This window comes from Equus przewalskii, chromosome 9 (assembly GCF_037783145.1).
Source record: "Equus przewalskii isolate Varuska chromosome 9, EquPr2, whole genome shotgun sequence".
Lineage (NCBI taxonomy): Eukaryota > Metazoa > Chordata > Mammalia > Perissodactyla > Equidae > Equus > Equus przewalskii.
This window is the reverse complement of record NC_091839.1, coordinates 39,964,756-39,987,782: the sequence shown is the minus strand read 5'-3', so window position 1 is coordinate 39,987,782 and position 23,027 is coordinate 39,964,756. Positions and strand designations below refer to the sequence as shown.

The following is a 23,027-nucleotide window of genomic DNA, read 5'->3' as shown; positions in this document are numbered from 1 at the left end:
TTCACAAGCAAAAGAGAGGTGCTTTGGAGGGAACTGGGAGGACCACTTAATAACAACAAAGGCTACAGAGTTGAAGCTTGTATTTTGGTGAAAACAGTAACTTACAAAGTGGCAACTTATTCTCTGCTCTCAGTAGTTTCAGCAAGAGCTGTTCATGGTATACTGGGAACCCCGCCTCCTGGAGCCTAGTGCTTATGTTTATCTTTAAAGGACATCTTTTCTCCAGAACTCCAAGATCTGGTCAAACATCTGTGATGTGGTCCTTGGGGACAGTGTGGAGAAATCGAGAGGGCCTTTTGACAGATGTCAGCAAACTGGGACTGTGACTTTCCACAAGTCATAGCCTCTCTCGGGACTTTAGCTGCCACATGACTCCTCAGGTCCCTTTTAGCTCTAACATGCTACAAACCTATCTCTTCCCTTCTGAGATAGTCAATCTTGGTAAAGACAGTAAATCCTAGTATGGAAAATTTTATGATTCCCCAACACAACACATTTCAATCATGCTCAGTTTTGTTTCATTAACTGCTCAGAAAGGTAAAAAGTGAGACATATTAGGTGAAAGGTCACAAAAGGGGAATGGTTGGTTTGGCTTCAGAGCCTACAATTTGGGATTTGTGGGAACTCAGAAAGGAACCTGACATTTGGCCTATAAATTATGCTAAATTACATGGCAAAATTATTTTTACCAACTACAATAGTCACAACTTGGTGAAAGGAAAGAGCCAGGAACTTGGGTCTAGAAACTACAAGAACACCAAAGACAAGGTTAACTGTATGAGTTCTAAAAGGTCATTTCTGGCCAGTAGGTCAGTTCAATATTGCATTGCATCACTTTTATATGACACAGTTCTCTGACTTTAACCTTCCTTTTGTTACACTTGGTTGGTCATTTGGACCTCTTTCATGGCATTAGTAATTTCTCCCCAATGACTAGGAACAATGACTCTGCCCCCACATTGTCCTGCAAAATGGAACTTTTCACTTTCAAGGATAGGTAATTTATCAGAAAACCATTCTGTCTTCAATAACTGAGCTGCTGTTTTCTTAGTACTAGTGCCTAGCCTGCTGTTGAGTTTGAACTGCCATTAAAAAACAGAATAAGCAATGATAAATAACAGTTATTTCCTACTTTTATTTTTCACACTTCTCATTTTTTTTTTCCTATGGTATGTTCCAATTGCCTGACAGGCAGCTTAGGTGGGTGATTTTACACAGCTACATAGGGCTGGCTTTTGGGATATCCATGAATCAGAATGATCTAGGTTTCCCAAAATGGAATCATCTTAAAATATAGGCAGGACTAGTGGATTTCTAAATTGACTATGAGTACATTTCTCAACATGAATGTAGTCCTGATAATGAGTTGGGCTGGTGTTCTTCAGAATTAGAAGTCCTTTACTCAGGATAAAACAGGGCATTACGGCTAGTTTGCTCTGTCTGTTTTCTTGGCTTGGCACAGATCCAGCATACTCCCAGCAAAGATAGAGCAAGGATAAAAGGAAATGCAAACACTTGTTATTAGAAAGGAGACAGTTTTTGTTTCCACCCCCAACCCGACTCTCTGCCCCAGCCTAATGAACTAGATCAAGTTTAAACCTGTGTTCTTGAAGTGTCAGTAAAAGAATGAACTAAGTCATTTGATTAGACATCCTAATAAGGCTGGAAAATAATCAACACTACAATTCTAAACTGGACGGAGGAAGCTGAGAAGCATAAAGCCTAATATAGGAGAAAGCGTCCTAGAGTGGCTGTGGACAGCTATCACACCAGTGCTTTTTGGGAAGATAGCCTGCTTTTTAGCTCTTAAGAGCAACAGACTCACCTCACCAGACTGTCAATGAAGTTCACAACTTTTTCTCTGAGTACTTCAAACTTGGTCTGTTTCTTACTGGTTCTTCTTAACTCCTTCATTTCCAATAAGGACTATGGATGAAAGAACATACCTTTTCTGGTGATTCTGAGACAGAATACCCCTCAAAAGGGAGCTCTGTTGCTTAGGCAGAGGCAGTTGATGCCCTTTCCATAAAACATAATGTGCAGAGAAAGAACCAGATCAAAATGGATTGTGCTTAAATTTCTTTTTTTTTTTTTTTTTTTTTTTTGGTGAGGAAGATTGTCCCTGAGCTAACATCTGTGCCAATCTTCCTCTGTTTTGTATGTGGGGTGCCACCACAGCATGGCTTGATGCGCAGCATGTAGGTCTGCCCCCGGGATCCAAACCCATTAACCCTGGGCTGCTGAAGTGGAGCCTGTGAACTTAACCACTATACCACCAGGCTGGCCTCTTATCTTTTATTATTTATTTATTTATTTATTTCTGCTTTATTTCCCAAACCCCCCTGATACACAGTTGTATATCTTAGTTGCAGGTCCTTCTAGTTGTGGGATGTGGGACACCACCTCAACATGGCCTGACGAGCGATGCCATGTCCGCGCCCAGGATCTGAACCCTGGGCTGCCGCAGCGGAGCACACGAACTTAACCACTCGGCCACGGAGCCAGCCCCTTATCTTTTATTTTTGAGGTCTGGAAAGAATCTCTCCTCCTAGGCCTTTGCTTCAGATATACATCAAGTGAATTTTCAGAGAAAGAGGAAAAGGGCATTTCACTTCATTACTAAGTTATATGGCAGAGTGCTCATTATCCACAACCTGTTACTTCATTTAAGAAAAAGACTCAGAAGGAAAAAAAAAAACCCTTGCCCTTCTGCCATACTAACAGAATAGACTCCATATGTTTTGTTTTGCTTAGATTGAAATTTTACTCTACATTTATCATAACTTGTTATGATGGTACAAACAAGGTTCTTTACTTTGACAACCAAGATCCAAGTTAGAACTATTTCAAAAAGATTATATTGGATATACACTGTGGCTCAATTTCTGCTGTATACTGGATACACATTTAAAAAAATCAAAAATATCTAAAACTAGTGTGTTAGGCTCTTTTGGAGCTCTCAGTTTGATCAAACAGGAAAACAAATACATCCGATAATCAGATTACTTTTTTGCAGCCATGTTCCCATTTTCCCTTATTGCTAGTTAATTCTCTTTCTCTCAGGCTACAGGAACAGTTTCCACCTATGTAAGCTAGTAACTTAGCTAGCATACATGGAAAATGGGAATGGCAGTGGGATAAACAGTATGTTCAATTTATAAGTGAGTTACAAAGTCTGCTTTGTTCCTGGTTGTAGTTTAAAAATGAAAACAACATCCAAGTAGCACTAATCTAGAGCACACACAGAAAAAAGGGAACATCACAGGATGTTGCAAGCATCACAGGATGTTGCAAGGAAAAGAAAGTAACCTGACCTTCTGAAGATGATAGAGGTCTGTCTTCTGAAGCCCCTTTGAGTGTGACCCAGAAGTATCTTCTTCCTCTTTGGCTTCTGCTTTTAATACACAAACCAATATCCATTTACTAGGGTATATCCATTCAAGTCAAGAGAACAAACATTTCTACTACTCAAGGGAAATAAAGTCTCATCTTTTTTTTTAATGTTTCAAGGGATCAAGGTTCCATCAGATAAATGATTTTTTCCAGAAGCCAAAGGTCAATAAATACTATGTAGGTTATGCTGCAGAGAAGTCTTCAAAATACTAGGTACTGAATTTTTTAAAATGTGACCACAATGAAAACAAAACAAAATACAAACAAAACCCCCAAACCAACAGCAAAAAGCTCCAATCTTTGTGCTGTTATAAATAGCTTTTAAAAAACAAATAAATAGATTTAAATTGTATTCCTTTGACTATGCCAAGATTGTAAACAACACAATACACCCTGGCAAACTTGGCCTCGATCTTCCAATTCACTATTTTTTGACACAATGCTATTTGAGTATGAAGAGGGTAAGGTGTAAAAGTTTTGAAATATTCTTCTAAGATGCAAAGTGCATCATGGTTCTTCAGTGACGAGAACAGAAGGTCAAACCTGGCAGAAGGTGTAGCTGTGCTTCTAGAGAGCATGAGGCCCTAATATCCTCCTTCCAGGGCAGGGCAGGTTTAAGGAACCTTACACTCACATGACTGATTTGGCCTAAATCTAAGACAGAGGGATGAGGCTGGAGAATCTGCATTGTTCTCAAAGAATAAATTTCTTTTTAGCCATGGATAATTCTTGGTTCAAGAAAGATATAACTGAAGGTTAAAATATCTAATAAATTCTTTGTCCCATTTCATTAACATGTAGCAAAGCCTTAAAAATAAATCTGATATGACAGTCTGGCTTACTTAACCCTCCAAATGTAATTTTAAACCCAGACTGTAATATGTAGTAAGTGTTAAGGAACCAGAGCTAGCATATAGTCAAATATTTCTACTTGTCCAGTGTAGCAGTTTAATTTCACTTTATTATTGACAATGTGTCACTTAATCTCCAGCCTTCCCATTTCTAAAAGCAGCATTCCTCTATTTAATATTAGAACATCACAGAATTTGTTCTCTACCTTATGTTACATAAACTTCAATTAAAATTATATCTGCAATTTCATTTTACAAAAATCCCCGAGTCCAATTTTGTAAAAGATTGAAATTTACCTAATTTATCTGATATTCCTCTAACTCTTTTAGCCTATTTATGTCCTCAGTGGTGGCCCCTGACTATCCCAATGACCACAATTAGGGGGACATTTAAATTGTGAATCAGAGGAAAAAAACAATGAGCTGGTGGTTAAGAGAGGTGGGCTCTAGTCTGGGTGCCACCACTAGTTCGCTGTGATCTGGAGCAAGTTACTTTCTCTTCCTGGGCTTTAATTTCTGTTTGTAGCTGTCCTCAGTGATCTCTATGATATGAATTTCCAGCCCTTTACAATTTTTATGACTTGAAAAATGGTTCAGCTCAGGCTCTAGTGCAAAGGAGCAATGCCTACACATAATTCGGAGGGAACCCCTTTGTACTGTAGAGTACTTCATACTAGCTGCTCCTGCCACTCTAAGAGTCAAGCAACCTTTCTCTTTCGCCTTCCATTGACTCAGCACTCATCAGGTGCCTAGCACTGCAACAATGGAGAGATACGGAGGCATTTCAGCAAAAGCGCTTTCCTAAATCCAAAGGATTTTCAAGACAAAGGAACACTTGCCAAACATAGAAAAGGATATAGACATTCCAAGTGAAATGTTTCATCATGCCATGTCCAATCTGTGTGCTTACACACCATGCTGCCTCTTTTCCCCAAACTCTGTTAAAACATTTCCCTAACTGGGGGAAAATAAAAGGTGCACACTCATTTTGTCTGTTTTACCAGAAGAATATCATATTTTGATGCTAGAAATAAAGCAAGAGAAGAGCCCATGAAAAGTTAATGATCAGTATCAATCCATGGTGCCCCATTACAACAAAGAAGTCCTGAAGCATTCGAGAACAGAACATGGCTACGTGTGCACAATCAGGATACAAATGATTGTGTGGAGGTCGTGCAAATTAAAGGAAACTGTAGCCCTCCAACAGTGAGGAATGCCAGGCTGCCTCAGTTCATTTAGGACTGAGAGAGTCAAGCCTTTGTAAATCTGATTAAAGCAAACCTCATGCATATTTTGGTAATCAGCATAGCAATGAGCCTCAGTGCTGTGAAAGCAGTTCAAGCTATTAATTTTTCAGGGTTACAAATGATTTATGCATTGTTTTTGAAATCTATAAAGAACTTGATGAAATGCTTAAGAAAAAACATCCAAAAGGAGTCCTTAATTATGATGCCCTGCTACTCTCTCCAATCTTTCTAATTTCGTTTTGTTGCCATTTTTTTTTTCCTGCCCATTTGATGCTTTTCATCATTGAAACCATATCTAGAAGAGAACCATTTGGCTTACTGTGACTATGAAGAGGTGATATTCTCAGTCTTGTTATACTGACTGCTCATGAACTACTTTATCTCTTCAACTCTCAACACATCAGAATGTGGGGGTTTCCATGTTATTTTAGTTAAATGACTGTCATAGCTAGTAGAATTGGCAAGATATTATATTCTCACCATCAAGGCTCTGAAACTGGGCCAGGAGCTCCTCTATTTTCTTTGCTGTGCTGCCAAGCTGCTTTTCAGAAGAGGACTTAAAAACCTTGAAACATTTTTCAAGTATGGTCATCAGTTCATCCTTTGCCAACATCCTAGAACAGAGTCAGTGACAGGGGATGTAATATAACTGGAAAATTAATATACTTAAAAAACATTGTCTACATATTAAATGTTTCTGGTCAGAAGATGGTGTAAATTCTTCATTAGTAGCTACCAACTTTTTTTGGAGAGATTTTCTTCAGTGACATAGTATTCAGAAGAGTTCTTACATAAAGCTCAACTTAGAAAATTTACAAAGATCTGGGTTCACAGCCTGGCTCTGGCACTTACTATGTTTATAATACAGAATAAGTTACTACACATCTCTGATCCTTGGTTTCCTTGTCTGTAAAATAAAAATAGGAACTGATATATTTCATAGGTTAGGTGGAGGCTTAAAAATTAAATGAGAAGATGCATTTGAAGAATCTAGCACAGCGCTTACCACACAGTAGACATTTAAGGTTAGTTTCCCTCTCTTTCAGATCTAAATGTAAATATGAGACAAGAAATGTCTGCTGAGGATAGAACACTTAGGCTAAATGAAAGCTTATTTGAAAGGACCAAAAGAGTATCACAATCATTTTGCTAATTGTTACCATTTTAGCCAAGCTTTACATCTTCCATGGGCTTTATAAACACCAGTCAGTAAATCCACTGAACTTTAAACAAGGAAGGCAATTCTGCTTGTTTTATAGCACAGGGAGAATGGTTGTGTAACTCATTCAAAGCCATAGAGGAAATCTTTGTTAGAAATGGAGAGAGAACACAGATATTCTAAAATTAGGATCCCGTACTCAGAGCCATTCTTTATACGATCTCTCCATTAAGATCATATTCAGTAACACAATGCAAAGGAACCAGGTCAATATTAGTAATTATTAATTGCCATGACACAAGTATACAAATTATTCTCACCAAACAGACCTAAATCATGAAGACTACATTGATTAAAAGTTCTTATATTAATCAAGAAACAAGCAGACAAATCCAGAATATGGGCCATTATTCTGCAAGATAACTGTCTTTACGTTTGACATTTTTCATAATAAAAATCTGGGAAAAATACTAATATTACTAAGTTAGGAAAAAGAGATATAAAGCTAGGTAGATTATAACTACTGAGAAATTAAGCTGGTTACTTCAACTAAAACTTAAATGAAAAAATAAAAAATGTCAACCAATAAATACAGAAACTGGTTGGGGTGGACAAAAAGTAAACTTTTCCCTGGTTTTAAGAAAAAGTATAAAACCTTTTCTTCCTCTTTCTACAACAATGAAATAATTATCCACAGTGTTTTCTTTATCTGTGAATGAAAGGCAGCTCACAGGTCAAAGAAAACTAAACCAACACATTTAATTCTTGATTGCATTTGAAATTATTTAAAATTTCTGGTTTTCTGTTGCCCCGATGGAGTTAAACTGTTGAGAAGATAGTTAACTACTCCAAGTCAGATACACTTGAACAATCCGTTATGCCTGCCTGACCTTTAGCCCTACTCAAATGGATAAGATCAGCATTTCTAGGGTCCAAGGAATCACCAGCACAGGCTTGCTGGGAGGGGCGAAGAGGCTGCAGGAATGGAGGTGGAGGGCGAACCCACGTCAGCAGCACGCTGAAGACTAGCTTCCCAGGCTACAGGCAGCCACACCTTGCATCTATTTGCAGCTTGCAAATTTGAATATCAAGGAAGGCGAAGCCCAGACTATTATTCATTTTCAGCGTTCAAGAAAAAATGGCATTATGTCATAATTTTGAAGTCAAATTTTATTAATCATAACTTAATGTGGCATTTGATTGGAGGGGGTAGATCGTTCTCCTCAGACATAAACTTCCAGGGCTTCAGATAATTATTACTCTTTTTATTCTCAGCCAAAGATTATGTTCTTATTGTTTCCAGAGTAGCAAAAGATCTTAAACTTCCCCAAGTATGCTCTGGTTTAAAATAAAAGAAGACTTGAAGTAAGGCTGATTGAGCTAATAATGTGATCAACCCAATAAAGTCATTGAGAGGAGTTTTTTCAATTCAATTATACATACTCAGAAAGGAGCAACAAAGAGGCCTGCTATCATCACTGTTACTCAACATCATTCTAGAGTTCAGTCACTACAGCAAATTAAGAAAAAAGAAGCAAGTGGTATAAAAAGAGGATGAAATTTATTATTTGCATAAGATATGATTATAAGGTTAGATAATCTAAGAGAACTGGGGAAGTATTAAAGATGTAAAAGGGTGTGTGGATAAAAGACGTGTGTGTGCCCGTTAGAATGACAAAAATATCTAAAACTAATAGCAACAAATGTTGGAGAGGTTGTGGAGAAAAAGGAACCCTCATACACTGCTGGTGGGAATGCAAACTGGTGCAGCCACTATGGAAAACAGTATGGAGATTCCTCAAAAAACTAAAAATAGAACTACCATACAATCCAGCCATCCCACTACTGGGTATTTATCCAAAGAGCCTGAAGTCAGCAATCCCAAAAGTCCTGTGCACCCCAATGTTTATTGCAGCACTGTTTACAATAGCCAAGACATGGAAGCAACCTAAGTGCCCATCAACAGACGAATGGATAAAGAAGATGTGGTACATATATACAATGGAATACTACTCAGCTGCAAAACAGAACAAAATCATTCCATTTGCAATAACATGGATGGACCTTGAGAGAATTATGTTAAGTGAAGTAAGCCAGCAAGAGAAAGATAATCTGTATATGACTCCACTCATATGAGGAATTTAAAACTATGGACCAAGAACAGTTTAGTGGATACCAGGGGAAAGGTGGGGTGGGGGGTGGGCACAAAGGGTGAAGTGGTGCACCTACAACATGACTGACAAACATTAATGTACAACTGAAATTTCACAAGATTGTAACCTATCAATAACTCAATAAAAAAAATAAATAAAAAAAAAAAGACGTGTGTGTGTGTATACACACACACATGTTAATACCTTACAGGGACATGTAATCAATATTGTATATAAACTATTTAAGAAAAAAGCATGCTCAAAATGGCAACACAAAACATAGAATACACGTGTATTTATAACAAATGTGTAAGACATAAAAAAAATGAAAGCCCTGAATAAATGAACAGACATTTTTAAGTTCTAACCCTCAATACTGTAAAGATACAAATTCATTCCAAATTAATCTATACTTTTAACACTTTTTGAAACAAAATCCCAGTGGGTATTCTTTTAAAACCTCATACAATTATTCTAAAATTTACCTGGAAAAATAATTGTTCCTAAAAAAGAGGAACAATGTGTGTATGCTTGAGTGTGTGTAGTGGGGCTATTAATATATCAAAAGGTATAAAGTACAGTGATTAAAATCAATGGTACTTGTATAGGAATAGAGAGGCCAATAGAAGAGATTAAGTCTAGAAAGAGATCAAGGTGTATATGGGAATTTGGTACATGACACAAAGGTCGCATTTCAATCAGTAGGGAAGGGATGGGAGGTACTGGAAGTAACTAGTTTGAAAAAAAGAGATCACTACCTCAATGTAGTTCAGATAAAATAAAACTGAGTAGGGTGTGGGGGTGGGGGAAAACTAGTCCATCTATCATAAAATACTGAAAGACAACAAAGAAAGATACTTAAGCCTGATAATATTCAGCATCAGCAACAGTGTGGAGAAACAAATACTGATACCGTGTTGGCACAAGTTTACCTTGGTACAACAGAGTTTATATTTTAGACTTTGAAAGTCTATGTCTATGTATTTATTTTATGAAAGTAACTATACAAATGTGCAAAAACACACTCACCCCTGATGATTACTGTTTGTAACAGAGAAGAATTAGAAACAACCTAAATATATATCAAGCAAGGGACTGATTAAATGAAATGTTACACTTTCAAAACACGAGATATTACATAGCAGTGATAAACAATGAAGTAATACTAAAAACAGCTAACACTTATATGCACACATGTACCAGGCCTCATTTGACCTCCAGAACATTGTATGATGTAGATACTATTATTATTCACATGTTAACGGATGAGAAAACAGGTACAGAAAACTTAAGTAACTTGTCCAGTGTGTGGTAACGGCACAGCTGGGATTTGAACCCAGTCTGGCTTGGCATCCATGCTCTTACTGACCATGCTGTACTGCATCTCAGGACAGTGTCTGTGGTAGAATATTAGGTGCAAAACAAATAACTACCACAACAAAAACCCACCAAACAAATCCAAAAAACAAAAAAATGCAAGTTGTAGAACACTGTATATAGTATGATTTAATATATGTTTGTACTTGGAAAAAACCTAGAAGTACAAATTGCTAAGAGTGGATGACTGGTTTTCAGAGTTATATAACACAAGGGGTACTTTCAGAAAAGTGCTGTTATGTTTTCATTTAGGTTACTATTAGAGTGACTCCAACAAGCACTCTGAAACCTAACTGAACAAAATTAATTGAAAACCAAAAAATGAAAAATTTAATTTATCCCCAAAAGTTTGTTATATATAGCACCCTAAGAAGAAAATTAAGGACCGAGTCTAGCCACTAGACCAGCATTTTTCAAACTAGGTTTTCAAAATGGGTTTCAGCCATTAGTTAGTCATGAAACCATTCGTTCATTCAGTAAACATTTATTGAATGCCGACTACATACCAAGCACTGTTGTGGGCATTTGGGATATACCTCAGTGAATCAAAACCCTGTCCTCATAAAACTTACCTTCTAGCAGGGGCGGGAGAGTGGTGCACAGACAACAAACACTACCTATCTCGTGTTACTATATGTATGTTAAAAATTGGTATTATGGGAAATACCAATCGGTATTGAACAGAGTAATTGAGGCTTTGGAGTCAGCAGGTAGGTTTCAATTTTAAATTAGTTATTAGGCCTCCTTGAGAAGATGACATTGACCAAATATGTGAAGGAGGTAAGAGTGTTAGCCATACAAATATCTAGAAGAGCTCTTCCTGGCAGAGGGAACAATGCATGCAAAGGCCTACGGTGGGTGTATGTCTGGCATGTTCAAGAAGAACGAGGAGGCCAAGGTGACTGAAGTGGAAAGAGAGACTAAGTGGTGGGAGATGAAAGCAGAGAGGGAGTGGGGTCTAGATCATGTTGGGTCATTGCATAGACTGGGGCTTTTACTCTGAGTGAAAAGAGGAGTTAATGGACGGTTTTGAGCAAAGGAGTAACATTATCTGACATATTTCAAAAGGAATATTCTGACTGCTGTTTTGAGAAAAACCTGTAGGGGAACATGTGTGGAAGCAAGGAAACTAGTTAGGAGGCTCTTGCAATAATCCAGGTGCGAGATGATGGTGACTTGGTCACTAAGAGAAAGTGGCAAGAAGAGGTTTGATTCTTGATATATTTTGAAGGCAGAACTCAGGTTTTTGGCTTTGAACAGTGGGAGAGACCACAGAAAGATTATAGGTTTCCGGGGGAAGATCAGGCATTCAGTTTTGAACATGTTAACTTTGAGATGTGTATTGGATGTCCAAGTAGTGGTGTTGAATAGGTAGATGGAAGTAACAGTCTGACACTCAGGGGAAAAGAGTGGGCTTTCAACCAAGCCCTGGGGCACTGTTATGTTAGGCTGTCAGGAAGAAGAGAAACCACCAGAGGCTGGGTCCTGGAAGTCATTAAGGAAGGAATGATGAACTGTGTTAAATGCAGCTTAACACAAATGAAGATGGAGAACTGACCATTAGATTTAGGAACATGGAGGTTACTGGTGACCTTGATCAAAGTAGTTTTGATACAGTGCACAAACCGTCAGTTAAAGAGAGAATGAGAAGAGGAATTGGAGACTGTGACATGGCCTTTGAATTCTGGTGGATTCCATCTAGCATTCTGCTTTAAAAGAAGTAGAATAAAATTGAAAAGAAAATATCAGAATGTAAAAGTTTGAAAGCCACCACACTAGATTACTTTAAAGAGAAAGGGAAAAACACATCTAAGATAGGCCATGTTAATGCCGAAAAAGAGCTGTTTATCTTTAACCAACTTAAGTGATTATATCTCTATCAGGTAAATGGTTCAAAAAAGGCTTGTGATACTTAATGTGATACTTAATGTGTTAAAAGCTTTATAGGTTGTCATAAAAAAAAGTTTCCTTAACTAAGACAGAAAGAGAATCATTTAGCAATCATTAAAAGCAATCATCCTGCAGGGCAATGGAGTGTTCTGCTTCATCATGCGGAAAGCCAGTAATTTCTGGTGAAGTATGTACTGATTATATAAACGTCTGAGAACAGGCTACAAGGAGAAACTGGTCAATCCATGGCTAATGCAAAGGTCTTCTGAATAATGACTTCTCAAGTTCTAAACAGACATTACCATTGTAAAACAGTTTTGGAAAATATTCAAAAACTCAAACTGTAAATATATCAACAAAGACTAGAAGTTAAGAAAATAAGAAAAGCTTACAAAAAAACCCACAGAGGTTGTCTTCTTCAATGACAACACAACGAAGCAATCATATATGATCATAACAAGTGAAATGGAAACCAAAAATATTCATAATTCCTCCTAAGCCTAGACAATATTTCATATTCCATGCCACTTCCTCCAAGAGACTGCTCAACCCCCCAAGTGGAGGTTAGCTGTCCCGTCTATTAGCTCCGTAGGACCCCAGACCTCACCCATCACAGCACTCACTACTCTGTATTGTAACTGACTATCTACTCATCCACCTTAATCTCTCATTTGGTCAAAATTCAATGTAGGTAAGACCAGGGTCATCTTTGTGATCAGATCAGTGGCTCCACATATCAAGCATTAAAAAAACATTTTTTGAATGGATGAACAAGGCAATGGCCATGCATTGCTAAAGAATTTCATGACTTCAGGCCTGAGTGAGAACAGTTTCTTTATTCTCAAACTGGTTCATGTCGGGGAGCACCTGGAAGTCATGGTGCCCTTTGTGGAACACCATGCTTTTTTTTGTATGTCAAAATGAATAAATTTAATTCTCTCATATGGTTAGAAACAATTTTAGTTGTTTCTAAAAACTATACATGTTTTTATATTTTTCTAAATATATACATATTTTATTAATGCAATATAAAAGTATACCCGAGTTCATAAGAAAAAAAGTTGTTAAACTAAGTTTCATCGGCTATTTGAGTTTTTAATATTTCTTAGATACTTTTTCACTTTACTAGCAGGAAAGTGGTAGTAGGCATTAAATGTTTAATTAAAAAAATACAAATTCAGATCTTTTTCTGTTTATTGAGATAAAAAGCCATTGCTCACTATTAGCAGTGGAATACTTTAGTCCAGTTTTGGAACAAATTTGAGATCAACTGCCCAAAGCCATCCAGCCTCTCCACAGATAAAGACTCTTCTTTTCCTTTGATGGCTTCATTTTTTCCCTCAATTTTTGGTACCCCTCTTTTATTCCCCTTTATTTTCTAGAACAGTATTTCTCAAAGTGTGGTCCCTGGGCCATCTGTCCAAACGTGGTGGAGCGCTTGTTAAATGCAGATTTAAATGGTGCTGATGACCACCACACCCAGGTTCCCAATGGTCAGATTCAGAGTCTTTGGGGAGAGGGTAGAAATCATTAGGCATGCTAAAAGCTACAAATCATTATTCTCAAAACAGTAGCTCTCAGTATCTTTTGCTTTAAAATGTGCTTCAACAATTCAGCTGTGTGTCTGATTTTACCACAAGCCCACAGATAATTGTGGAGGACCTGATGTGATACAAATTCAGGATTGGCAATCCTTGTTCTAAAAAAAAGAAATTCTATTTTAATGGTGCATGCAGTCTCATATAGCTTCTGCACGGACAAATCTAGATCCTCAAAAGTTAGATTACTGCTATTTAGGATCTCAGAGACTGTGGAGCCATGTCATTTTTATAACTAGATCTTTAAATATCATCTAAAGTTGATCTGCAAAGTCAGGAAACAATGCATTATTTAGATTCCAAATCTCTAATCTCTTTGAACTAAGCTAAAGTGATCAAATGTTAATATTATTACTTGGGTCATGCGTCATTTTTTTTTTAACTCAATGAAAGCTGAGCTGACTTGCTAATATATTACTGTTTAACTCAAAAGCCTTACTCAGAAATTAGAATAATTTCTTTCAGCCTAAAGTAAATTCCTTCAGCTATCAATCACCTTCAATTTACAAATCTGTTTCTGTAGCAAGCACATAAGGTTACACTTGGGATAAGCAGCCTAGACACTGTGGCTCCTTTCATTTATATGTCTGTATCCTGTGCCAAGATGGGAGGGGGGGGTACTGAGTGCACAGAGGCTTGCTCTGCTGGCTCATTTTAAAATTTTGGGTACGCTCTGAACATGGACTATTGGCCACAAACCCATATAAATTTCCTTTTATACCACCTCTCAAATAATTGGAATAGGGCTGAAAAATGGACTGAACTTTGAAGATTCAGATTTAAATCCCAGCTCTGCCAACTGCAGAAAAGTCACTCAATGTTTCTCACTTTGGTTTCCTTATTTGGAAGAACATGGGCTAACTCTAGATGAATAACTCTCAATTGACAGAGTGGACGGCATAGTAAATTCCCCAAAGAAGAGGGGCACACTTTTCATTTTCCCCAATCCAAGAATCATTCCCATAGCCATTCACTGCTACTGATGTGAGTGCAATATTCTTCAGGTCCAGCTGATCCATTATGTTCCTCTAAGTTGAGGAGTCTATGATTTATATAAACCCTTAAGACCTTATTATTGAAACAGAGTTTTTTGAATTTCAAAAGTCTGAAAAATTCCTGGTCTAGTGTTTGGTTTCTAGATGGCTATTTAGAAATTCTCTCCAATAGAAAGGTAAATTTTTCTTCTTAAGATCCTTCATAGCTGACCTGGAGAAGCCACTGTACTCATCGAGCTCATTGCTGGGTTAACATCCTTTTTACCACTTCCTATTCCAAAACTTAAATATGTACTTGTGGAATGATACATGGTTGAGCAAAAAATTAACCAACTCATATCCTGTATAAGTCTTCATGCTCTAAGAGTTGAGTGAGAGAGGAAAGGCTATGGAAGACATGCAGAACCATTGCACTTGTGTCAAATAATGACATATTATAAAGGCATATTTGCATGCTCCCCCACACACATCAATGTTTTGTTGCATACATTTTTTAAAAAACTCTGATATAAAATCCTGTAGGTCTTTTTCCACTCACGAATGTATGACAAACATTTCCCACATTATTACAAATTCCTTGTAAATACTTTTGTTAATTGAGATACATCTGACATAACATTATATTAGTTTCAAGTGTACAACATAATGATTCAATATATGTATATATTGTGAAATGATCACCACAATAAATCTAGTTAACATCCATTATCACACAGTTGTAAATTTCTTTTCTTGTGATGAGAACTTTTAAGATCTATTCTCTTAGCAACTTTCAAACATACAATATTATTAACTATAGTCACCATGCTGTACATTATATCCCCAGGATTTATTTATTTTATAACTGGAAGTTTGTACATTTGGGGACCTACAACCATTTTGCCCATCTCCCATCCCCTACCTCTGGAACCACCAACCTGTTCTCTGGTCTATGAGTTCAGTGTTACGGCAGGATTTCCTTCTTTATATGGTTAAATAATATTCCGTTGTATGTATACAATTCCTTTATCCATTCATCTATCAACGGACACTTATGTTGTTTCCATGTCTTGGCTGTTGTAAATAATCCCATAATGAACATGGGAGTGCAGATATCTTTTTGAGCTAGTGTTTTTGTTTCCTTAGGATAAATACCTAGAAGTGGAATTGCTGGGTCATATGGTAGTTCTATTTTTAATTTTTTGAGGAACCTCCATACTGTTTTTCATAGTGGCTGCACCAGTTTACATTCCCACCAACAGTGCACAAGGGTTCCCTTTCCTCCGCATCCTCACCAACACATTTCTTGTCTCTTTGACAACAGCCATTCTATTTTGATTTGCATTTCCCTGATGATTAGTGATGCTGAGCACCTTTTCATGTACCTGTTGGCCATCTGTATGTCTTCTTTGGAATAATGTCTATTCAGATCCTCTGCCCATTTTTTAATCAGATTGTTTGGTCTTTTTTGCTATGGAGTTGTATAAGTTCTTTATATATTTTGGATGTTAACCCCTTACCAGATACATGATTTACAAATATTTTCTCCCATTCAGTAGGTTGCCTTTTCATTTTGTTGATAGTTTCCTTTGCTGTGCAGAAGCTCTTTAGTTTGATGTAGGCCCACTTTTTTTTTTTTTGCTTTTGTTGCCATTGCTTTTGGTGTCAAAGCTAAAAAGCCATTGCCAGGACCAACATCAAGAGCTTACCATTGGTTTTCTTCTAGTTTTATGGTTTCAAGTCTATGTTCAAAGTTTTTAACTCATTTTGATTTGATTTTTGTGAATGGTGTAAGATAGTGGTCCAGTTTCCTTCTTTTGCAAGTGGCTGTCCAGTTTTCTCAACACCATTTATTGAAAAGACTATCCTTTCCCCATTGTATGTTCTCACCTCCTTTGTCATAAATTACTTGCCCATATATGCATGGGTTTATTTCTGGACTCTCTATTCTGTCCCATTGATCTATATGTCTTTTTGTGCCAATACCATACTGTTTTAATTACTGTAGCTTTGTAATACAGTTTGAAATCAGGAAGCGTGATGCTTCCACCTGTGTGTTCTTTCTCAAGATTGTTTTGTCTATCTGGGGTCTTTTGTGGTTCCATACATATGTTAGGAATTAAATACTTTTTAATGGACACAAAATATTTCATCAAGTAGATCTATGGTTATGTAAATATGCCAGTTTCCAGAAAAAGGATTTTTCAAGAGAAATACTGCCTTTAAGGTCCTCCTTAACAAAAAAATTCAAATTGGAAATGTTACTGTACTGTGTTTCTAACAGTGCCTAGTTTTTCTTTCCAAAGTAACATTCAGTGATCATTTTAATCTCATTTTCTCTCATGACTTGAATTGTTTGAAGACAAGTGATAAGAATGTCTGTTTTCCTAAATTCAGATGATTCCTACTTAGAATGCCTCAACTGACAAGTGTTCCTGACTTCTTGTCCACATCTACTGTGTACAAAGGGGAAAAGAATTCCAGTCTGGAAGTTCCCAGATTCTTTTTCCCTCTTCTAGTGCCCAGACTCTTGCCTGTCCTTGCTGTAGCTACTATAGTTGACGATTAGTGCTTTTTATATTCCTATGTTTCTGACCTCAGCTTAGCAAAATGACTTTCTATTTATTGCTTCTGCTTTACTCAGATCCCCAAATCCATATTTTAGATCTTAGCAAAGAACAGTGGAAGATACAAGAGCTTTGAAGTCAGACTTGGATTAGAATCCCGGTTCCATCAACAGCTAAGAGATCTCAGGCAAATCACCTGCAACCTACGTGAGCTTCAGTTTTCTCAGCTGTAAAGTGTGGCTAATAGTATCTGCTACTAAGATGTACCTGAGTGTTAGACTGGAAGATATACTGAAAGTATGAACACAGTGCCTGGCGCACTGCAAGCTTTCATAAGCCATGGTTACTAGGGTCATGATTACTATTATTGCTCATGTTTCCTTGCCCTAGTTTGGAATTGACATTTTTGATCCTTGACTTGTACTCCAAGATTACCAGTGCCAGGGAGATGCAGAAGGAAAGGAACAAGTTACTCCTGGACAAAGGAATCTATGAGTTTGGGAATACCCAACTGGAGAAGGAAGACAATCACTAATCACAAAGGTTAAAGAGGAAATCCAGCAAGAATCAAGTGGGTGTTTGAGGTAGGTATGTTGAGCTGAAGAGAAAACAAAAGAAATCTGAGAAATATTCTAGTTGAAGTATATAAATACAAAGAAATCTGTTATTGGCATTTAAATAAATGAAATAAAACATAGCTTTTCAGTGGCAATCTAGTTTCCATAGGGAGTTATTTTTTCAGATAGCATAAAATTAGTTTCCTATCTTAATCTGCACCTGCTAGATCACTAACATTTGTATTATTAAGTCTCGGACTTAAAGTGCTTTCACTGTGAATTTTCCTCCTACTGTGCCCATCTGTTCTTTTCTTGTGAGCCCAGAGGAAGCCAAGACTTAAGAAATATTCAGTTCTCAGACTTCTTTATGATATTTTCATATAAGCATTTGTATCCACTAAGGAAAATTATAAGACTGTACAGAAACAACTCCACTTGATTTTCCGTTTCTCATTATCCATGTGATCATTATTTTTATGGAAGACTAAGAAGTCACCATACATATAACAAATAAAGCCAAGGAAAACAAATGATTATAACTTTAAAACGTAAATTTGTTGGGGATAGTAAATGATCTTTGATATCTGATAATAACACTAAAATATCTTATTTATTCATATACTAGGAGGTAAATAATTTATGAATTACCCATTATTAATGTGAACAAAGCTAGCTCAGGTAGGGGAAGGCATCAAAACCACTACCTACTCTTGGCTGTTCCTCATCAAGGTCAGCAGAGACCTTCACAGGCTTCGTTTCAGCCCGTGAAATGAAGTTTCATCCGTGACGCTGCTCCTCCACTCAGACAGGTCGGGCCATGGTGAGCTCACCTTCCATGACTACTTTCCCTGCCATGACGTCAAGCTGGCTGGATGAAAATGGTCCATACCTAAGCTCTCCTCATGTAGTGTCAATATTTGACCAAACAAAAACTCATTTTACTTTAAAAATCACAAGTTCAAAAATAAGGTAAAACCAGCAAAGAAATGGATGGGCATTATATTAAAAACACTATAAGCTACAAACATAAATTCAAGATATATACAAATATTAGACACAAAATGGCCGCTTATGAAACTCCTTGGCAGGCAGAGTTCTAGAGAAAGGTGTTACTTATTGGCAGGCTTGGAGCAGACAAAAAAGAAAAAAACAACAAAAGAACTACCTCAGCAGCTGCAAGGCCGATGCATACTCCTCTGAATCCCATATGTTCTTTTCCAAACATGTGCAGTACAGCTCTCTGATCTGTAAGTGAAGAGTATACTCGTGAGGAAACAAGAGTGATATACTAAGTTTGCACACTGCCAGTTTGGCAAAATCATAAATGGTCAAGACAAAAAATTAGTGTTATTAAAAACAACCATTTTCTTTAGTTGACAACAGACTTGGCATATATCACATGGATCAGGCTTTATAAGAACACCATTTACACAGAAGCAAAACGAGACTATATTGGGATTGGCTGATATTACGGGTCACTTTGTAATAAGAAAATGATAAAAAGATAATGTGATTATTAAAAAGAAGGCTTAATGGCAGAAATTGTCTTATAAACAAGTCATTCTTACATATCTATATTTGTTCTCTAAACCTTTGAGTTAAGGATGCAAAGACTTAGGAATTCAGAATTCTTCCATTAACATCCATTCTACGGATGGTCCACAGGTGTGTGGTATGACACAAAGGCCAGAGGAGCACAATTTTGCAAGGAGCAGAAGTGCTGCTTCCCTTTTAGTTCTTGGTGCCACGCAAGGTTAACCATTAAACATTCTTAAACAGATTCTTTTTTCCATTTCACTAAGGTGGAGGATTAGCTCTCTCGGTATAAGTGACAAAGAAGTGTTAAAGAAAGTTAAAATGCATTAGCACAAATACATTGTAGGGGAAGCAATACCACTGAGATTCAGGTGGTTGTTTCTAGTTGTGGCCATCAGAACAAAAAATACTGTTTCAGTTACCAATCATGTGTACAGCTGGAATTGATTTAGATTGTGCACTCACTGTAAGATTTGGATCCATTTCAAATTTTGATATCCCTGAATGCTACTGAAATCAAAGCAAAAAACTACTAATATTCCTACTTTATAGATTTCAAAGGAAGAAGTTACCTGTCGACCCAATGGGTACTTGGGAAGAGAAGAGGTGAATTGATGAAGACATCTCAAAACCAGGAAGTAATTTGTATGGTAAACATACAGGTTTTCTAGTAATGATTGTGCTTCCTCCTAAAAATCACATTACAAATATGTAAGTCCGTAATTAAAACAATATAATACTAAAATCTACTTCATGGATATACATAATTTCCAAAAAATGATGAGAGAAGATTCAGAATTACAAATTAACCTCCTTAATTCTGAGAATTTATAATGCACACAAAATCCAGGATAAAGGCTGGGTGAGCGTTTTTGATTTAGTATCAAGCCTGGTGATACTTTACACACACTAAAATTAACACTCTAATTTCCTCCTATCTACAGCATTGCCACAATAACTTGGTCCCCAAAAATACAAGTGTGCAAAAGAACATGTTGCTGAGTACCTGCCTGTGCCTGTGGGGTGTGCCATGGCGAGGTGGGCCTGTGACCCTATCCCTCCCTCACTGGCATTGGAAGGGTGAGATCACCAGAGAGCACAGTACAAATGTAATTAACAGTTGGTGAGGTTCTGCTTATGACGTATGCTTTTCTTAAAGTACTGCTAGAGTTCTGTTTGAAAGGGAAGTGGGAAAGACTGTAGAAGAAACACCACAGGTAATTCTGATAAATCCTTGCCTTTTGTTGAGCATCTCTAATACTGGTTTTATTTACTTTAGCAAGTGAGGGGGGGCAAAGTGAAAAAGAGAAATCTGAAGCTAACAAGCTTTATAATTTAGAATCCAGCAAGTATGATATGGGAAACAGTGTCTTAAGAAACCTATGGGATGACTAATCTCACAAGTCAGTTTCAAAAGATATTTTTTTGTGGGTGGCAATGTTTTCTAGAACCTTCTGAAATAGTTGAGTAATTATTTTAAAACCCTGTGTCCTATCAAGTGTTTTCAGACCTCAAGTACTTTTATAATGGCTTATTTCTCTAATGTTTTCTTAAGAGGATTATGATCTGTGACATGGTCTTCAAAATTTTCCTCCTCTAAGAAGTCAAATAAAGGACTTTAACTACTGGGCTGTCTTTTTTTCAGTAATAGCTTGCAGATATCCATTATTTTCAGCAGCCAACCATGCAGAAAATAACACCTCAGATATCAATAAATTCAAGCAAATCTAACCAATATAAAACAACAAATCTGATATACTTGCCTAAACTCTAACTCACTTAGAAATAAATTCCTTGGTCAGTAATCTATGGGCATTACCTGAAAGCATAGGACAAATTAAAGAACAGCTTTTGGTATCAAAATGTTTTTCCTGGGGGCTGGCCTGGTGGCATAGTGGTTGAGTTTGCACGCTCCGCTTTGGCAGCCTGGGGTTTGCTGGTTCAGATCCCCAGTGTGGACCTACACATCACTCATCAGGCCATGCTGTGCAGGTGTCTCACATACAAAATAGAGGAAGATGGCCACAAATGTAAGCTCAGGCCCAATCTTTCTCACCAAAAAAAGTGGGGGCCTGCCCCATGGCATAGTGGTTAAGTTCAGCAAACTCCACTTCAGCAGCCTGGGTTTGCAGGTTCAGATCCCAGGTGCAGACCTACACCACTTGTCAGCCATGCTGTGGCAGTGACCCACATATAAAACAAAGGAAGACTGGCACAGATGTTAGCTCAGGGCTAATCTTCCTCAAGTGAAAAAAGAGGAAGATTAGAAAAAAAGGAAGATTGGCAACAGATGTTAGCTCATGGTGAATCTTCCTCAGCAAAAAAAGTTTTTCCTCCCAGTATTTGAGATAGTTGGCAATTTCAAAAATCTAGGTCTCCTATCATAACAAAAGATACTTTAACCACCACTGGGAGAGTATACTTTAATTATATTTTTACTGTAAGCTATAACATAAAGATTGCATAAAGCCACTAATTGTTTGCATTGCTGTGTGCTTAAATAGCTTTTAAATGGAACATTCTGGAGAAAAAGGAATCTATTACTAAATAATAATCATACTTCATGCTACTAGCGCTACCTACTTTTGCTTTGTTTTGCTACCTACTTTTGTTTTGTTTTGTTTCGTTTATATAACATGGCAGACTATCTCATCTGATGCTCAACTGAGGAAATGGAGTTCTGGTTCCAACACTAGAAGTAAAATTGGCTGTGCTGGATTTAGCCAGCCTGGTGGTCTAGTGGTTAAGATCCGTTGCTCTCACCACTGTGGCCCGGGTTAATTTCCTGGTCGGGGAACCACACCACCCGTCTGTCAGTTGTCGTCCTGTGTCTGCTGCTTGTTGCTGTGATGCTGAAAGCTATGCCACTGGTATTTCAAATACCAGTAGGGTCACCCATGGTGGACAGGTTTCAGAGGAGCTTCCAGATTTAAGACAGACTAGTAAGAAGGAGCTGACCACCCTCTTCCAAAAATATTGGCCATGAAAACCCCGTGAATAGCAGTGAAGCAGTCTGGTAGAGCACCGGAAGGTGAGAAGACAGCATAAAAAGACCTGGCAGAGCTCAGCTCTGCTACTCACAGGGTCACTAGAAATCACAATCAACTTGAGGGCAGCAACAAGCTGAACTTAATGACATAAGATCTGTTATATCTTTCTAAGGGATTTTCTTTTTTTTTAAAGATTTTATTTTTTCCTTTTTCTCCCCAAAGCCCCCCGGTACATAGTTGTGTATTTTTTGTTGTGGGTTCTTCTAGTTGTGGCATGTGGGACGCCGCCCCAGCGTGGTCCGATGAGCAGTGCCATGTCCACGCCCAGGATTCGAACCAATGAAACACTGGGCCGCCTGCAGCGAAGTGCGCGAACTTAACCACTCGGCCACGGGGCCAGCCCCCTAAGGGATTTTCAAGAGTAATTTTGACCACCCCAGATCTCTGCCTTATGTCCAAAGTCTGTTGAAATAGTAATCCTGTTTTCCATTCATTAAATTTTTCCTCCAGCATCTTTTCTGTACACTAGTCATAGTTGCCACTGTTTTATTTCCTAATTGTGTTTAGAATGATTGTTTTCTACAAAGATACACTTTGTCTAGGGATATTCATTATTTCCCAAAGAGATATGCTTTCTTCTGTTCTTGAAATATGAAGACCTCTTTGTCTTGACTAATCTTTTTTTTTTTTTAAAGATTTTTTTATTTTTTCCTTTTTCTCCCCAAAGCCCCCCAG

The 23,027-nt window shown here is 37.5% G+C and overlaps 1 protein-coding gene and 1 long non-coding RNA gene across 9 annotated transcripts in view; one reads left to right on the top strand and one right to left on the bottom strand.

Moving 5' to 3' along the window:
* The window catches only part of ORC3 (origin recognition complex subunit 3), a 59,588-nt gene that overhangs the window by 5,730 nt on the left and 30,831 nt on the right, over positions 1-23,027 (bottom strand). For 4 of the 8 annotated variants that reach the window (XM_008515167.2, XM_008515163.2, XM_070633589.1 and 1 more), the window contains exons 12-16: positions 19,875-19,991; positions 18,932-19,011; positions 5,972-6,105; positions 3,315-3,391; positions 1,826-1,926 (exon numbers count right to left, since the gene is read on the bottom strand). In XM_008515167.2, coding sequence (XP_008513389.1) covers positions 1,826-1,926; positions 3,315-3,391; positions 5,972-6,105; positions 18,932-19,011; positions 19,875-19,991 — 509 coding nt within the window. Of the gene's footprint in view, positions 1-1,825; positions 1,927-3,314; positions 3,395-5,971; positions 6,106-18,931; positions 19,012-19,874; positions 19,992-23,027 lie in introns of all 8 variants that reach the window. The other 4 variants (XM_070633587.1, XM_008515166.2, XM_070633588.1 and 1 more) reach the window with 1 other exon arrangement.
* Positions 17,640-20,928, top strand: LOC139085558 (uncharacterized). Its single transcript, XR_011543920.1, has 2 exons — positions 17,640-17,793; positions 19,855-20,928. It is a non-coding gene; the product is annotated as an uncharacterized lncRNA (long non-coding RNA).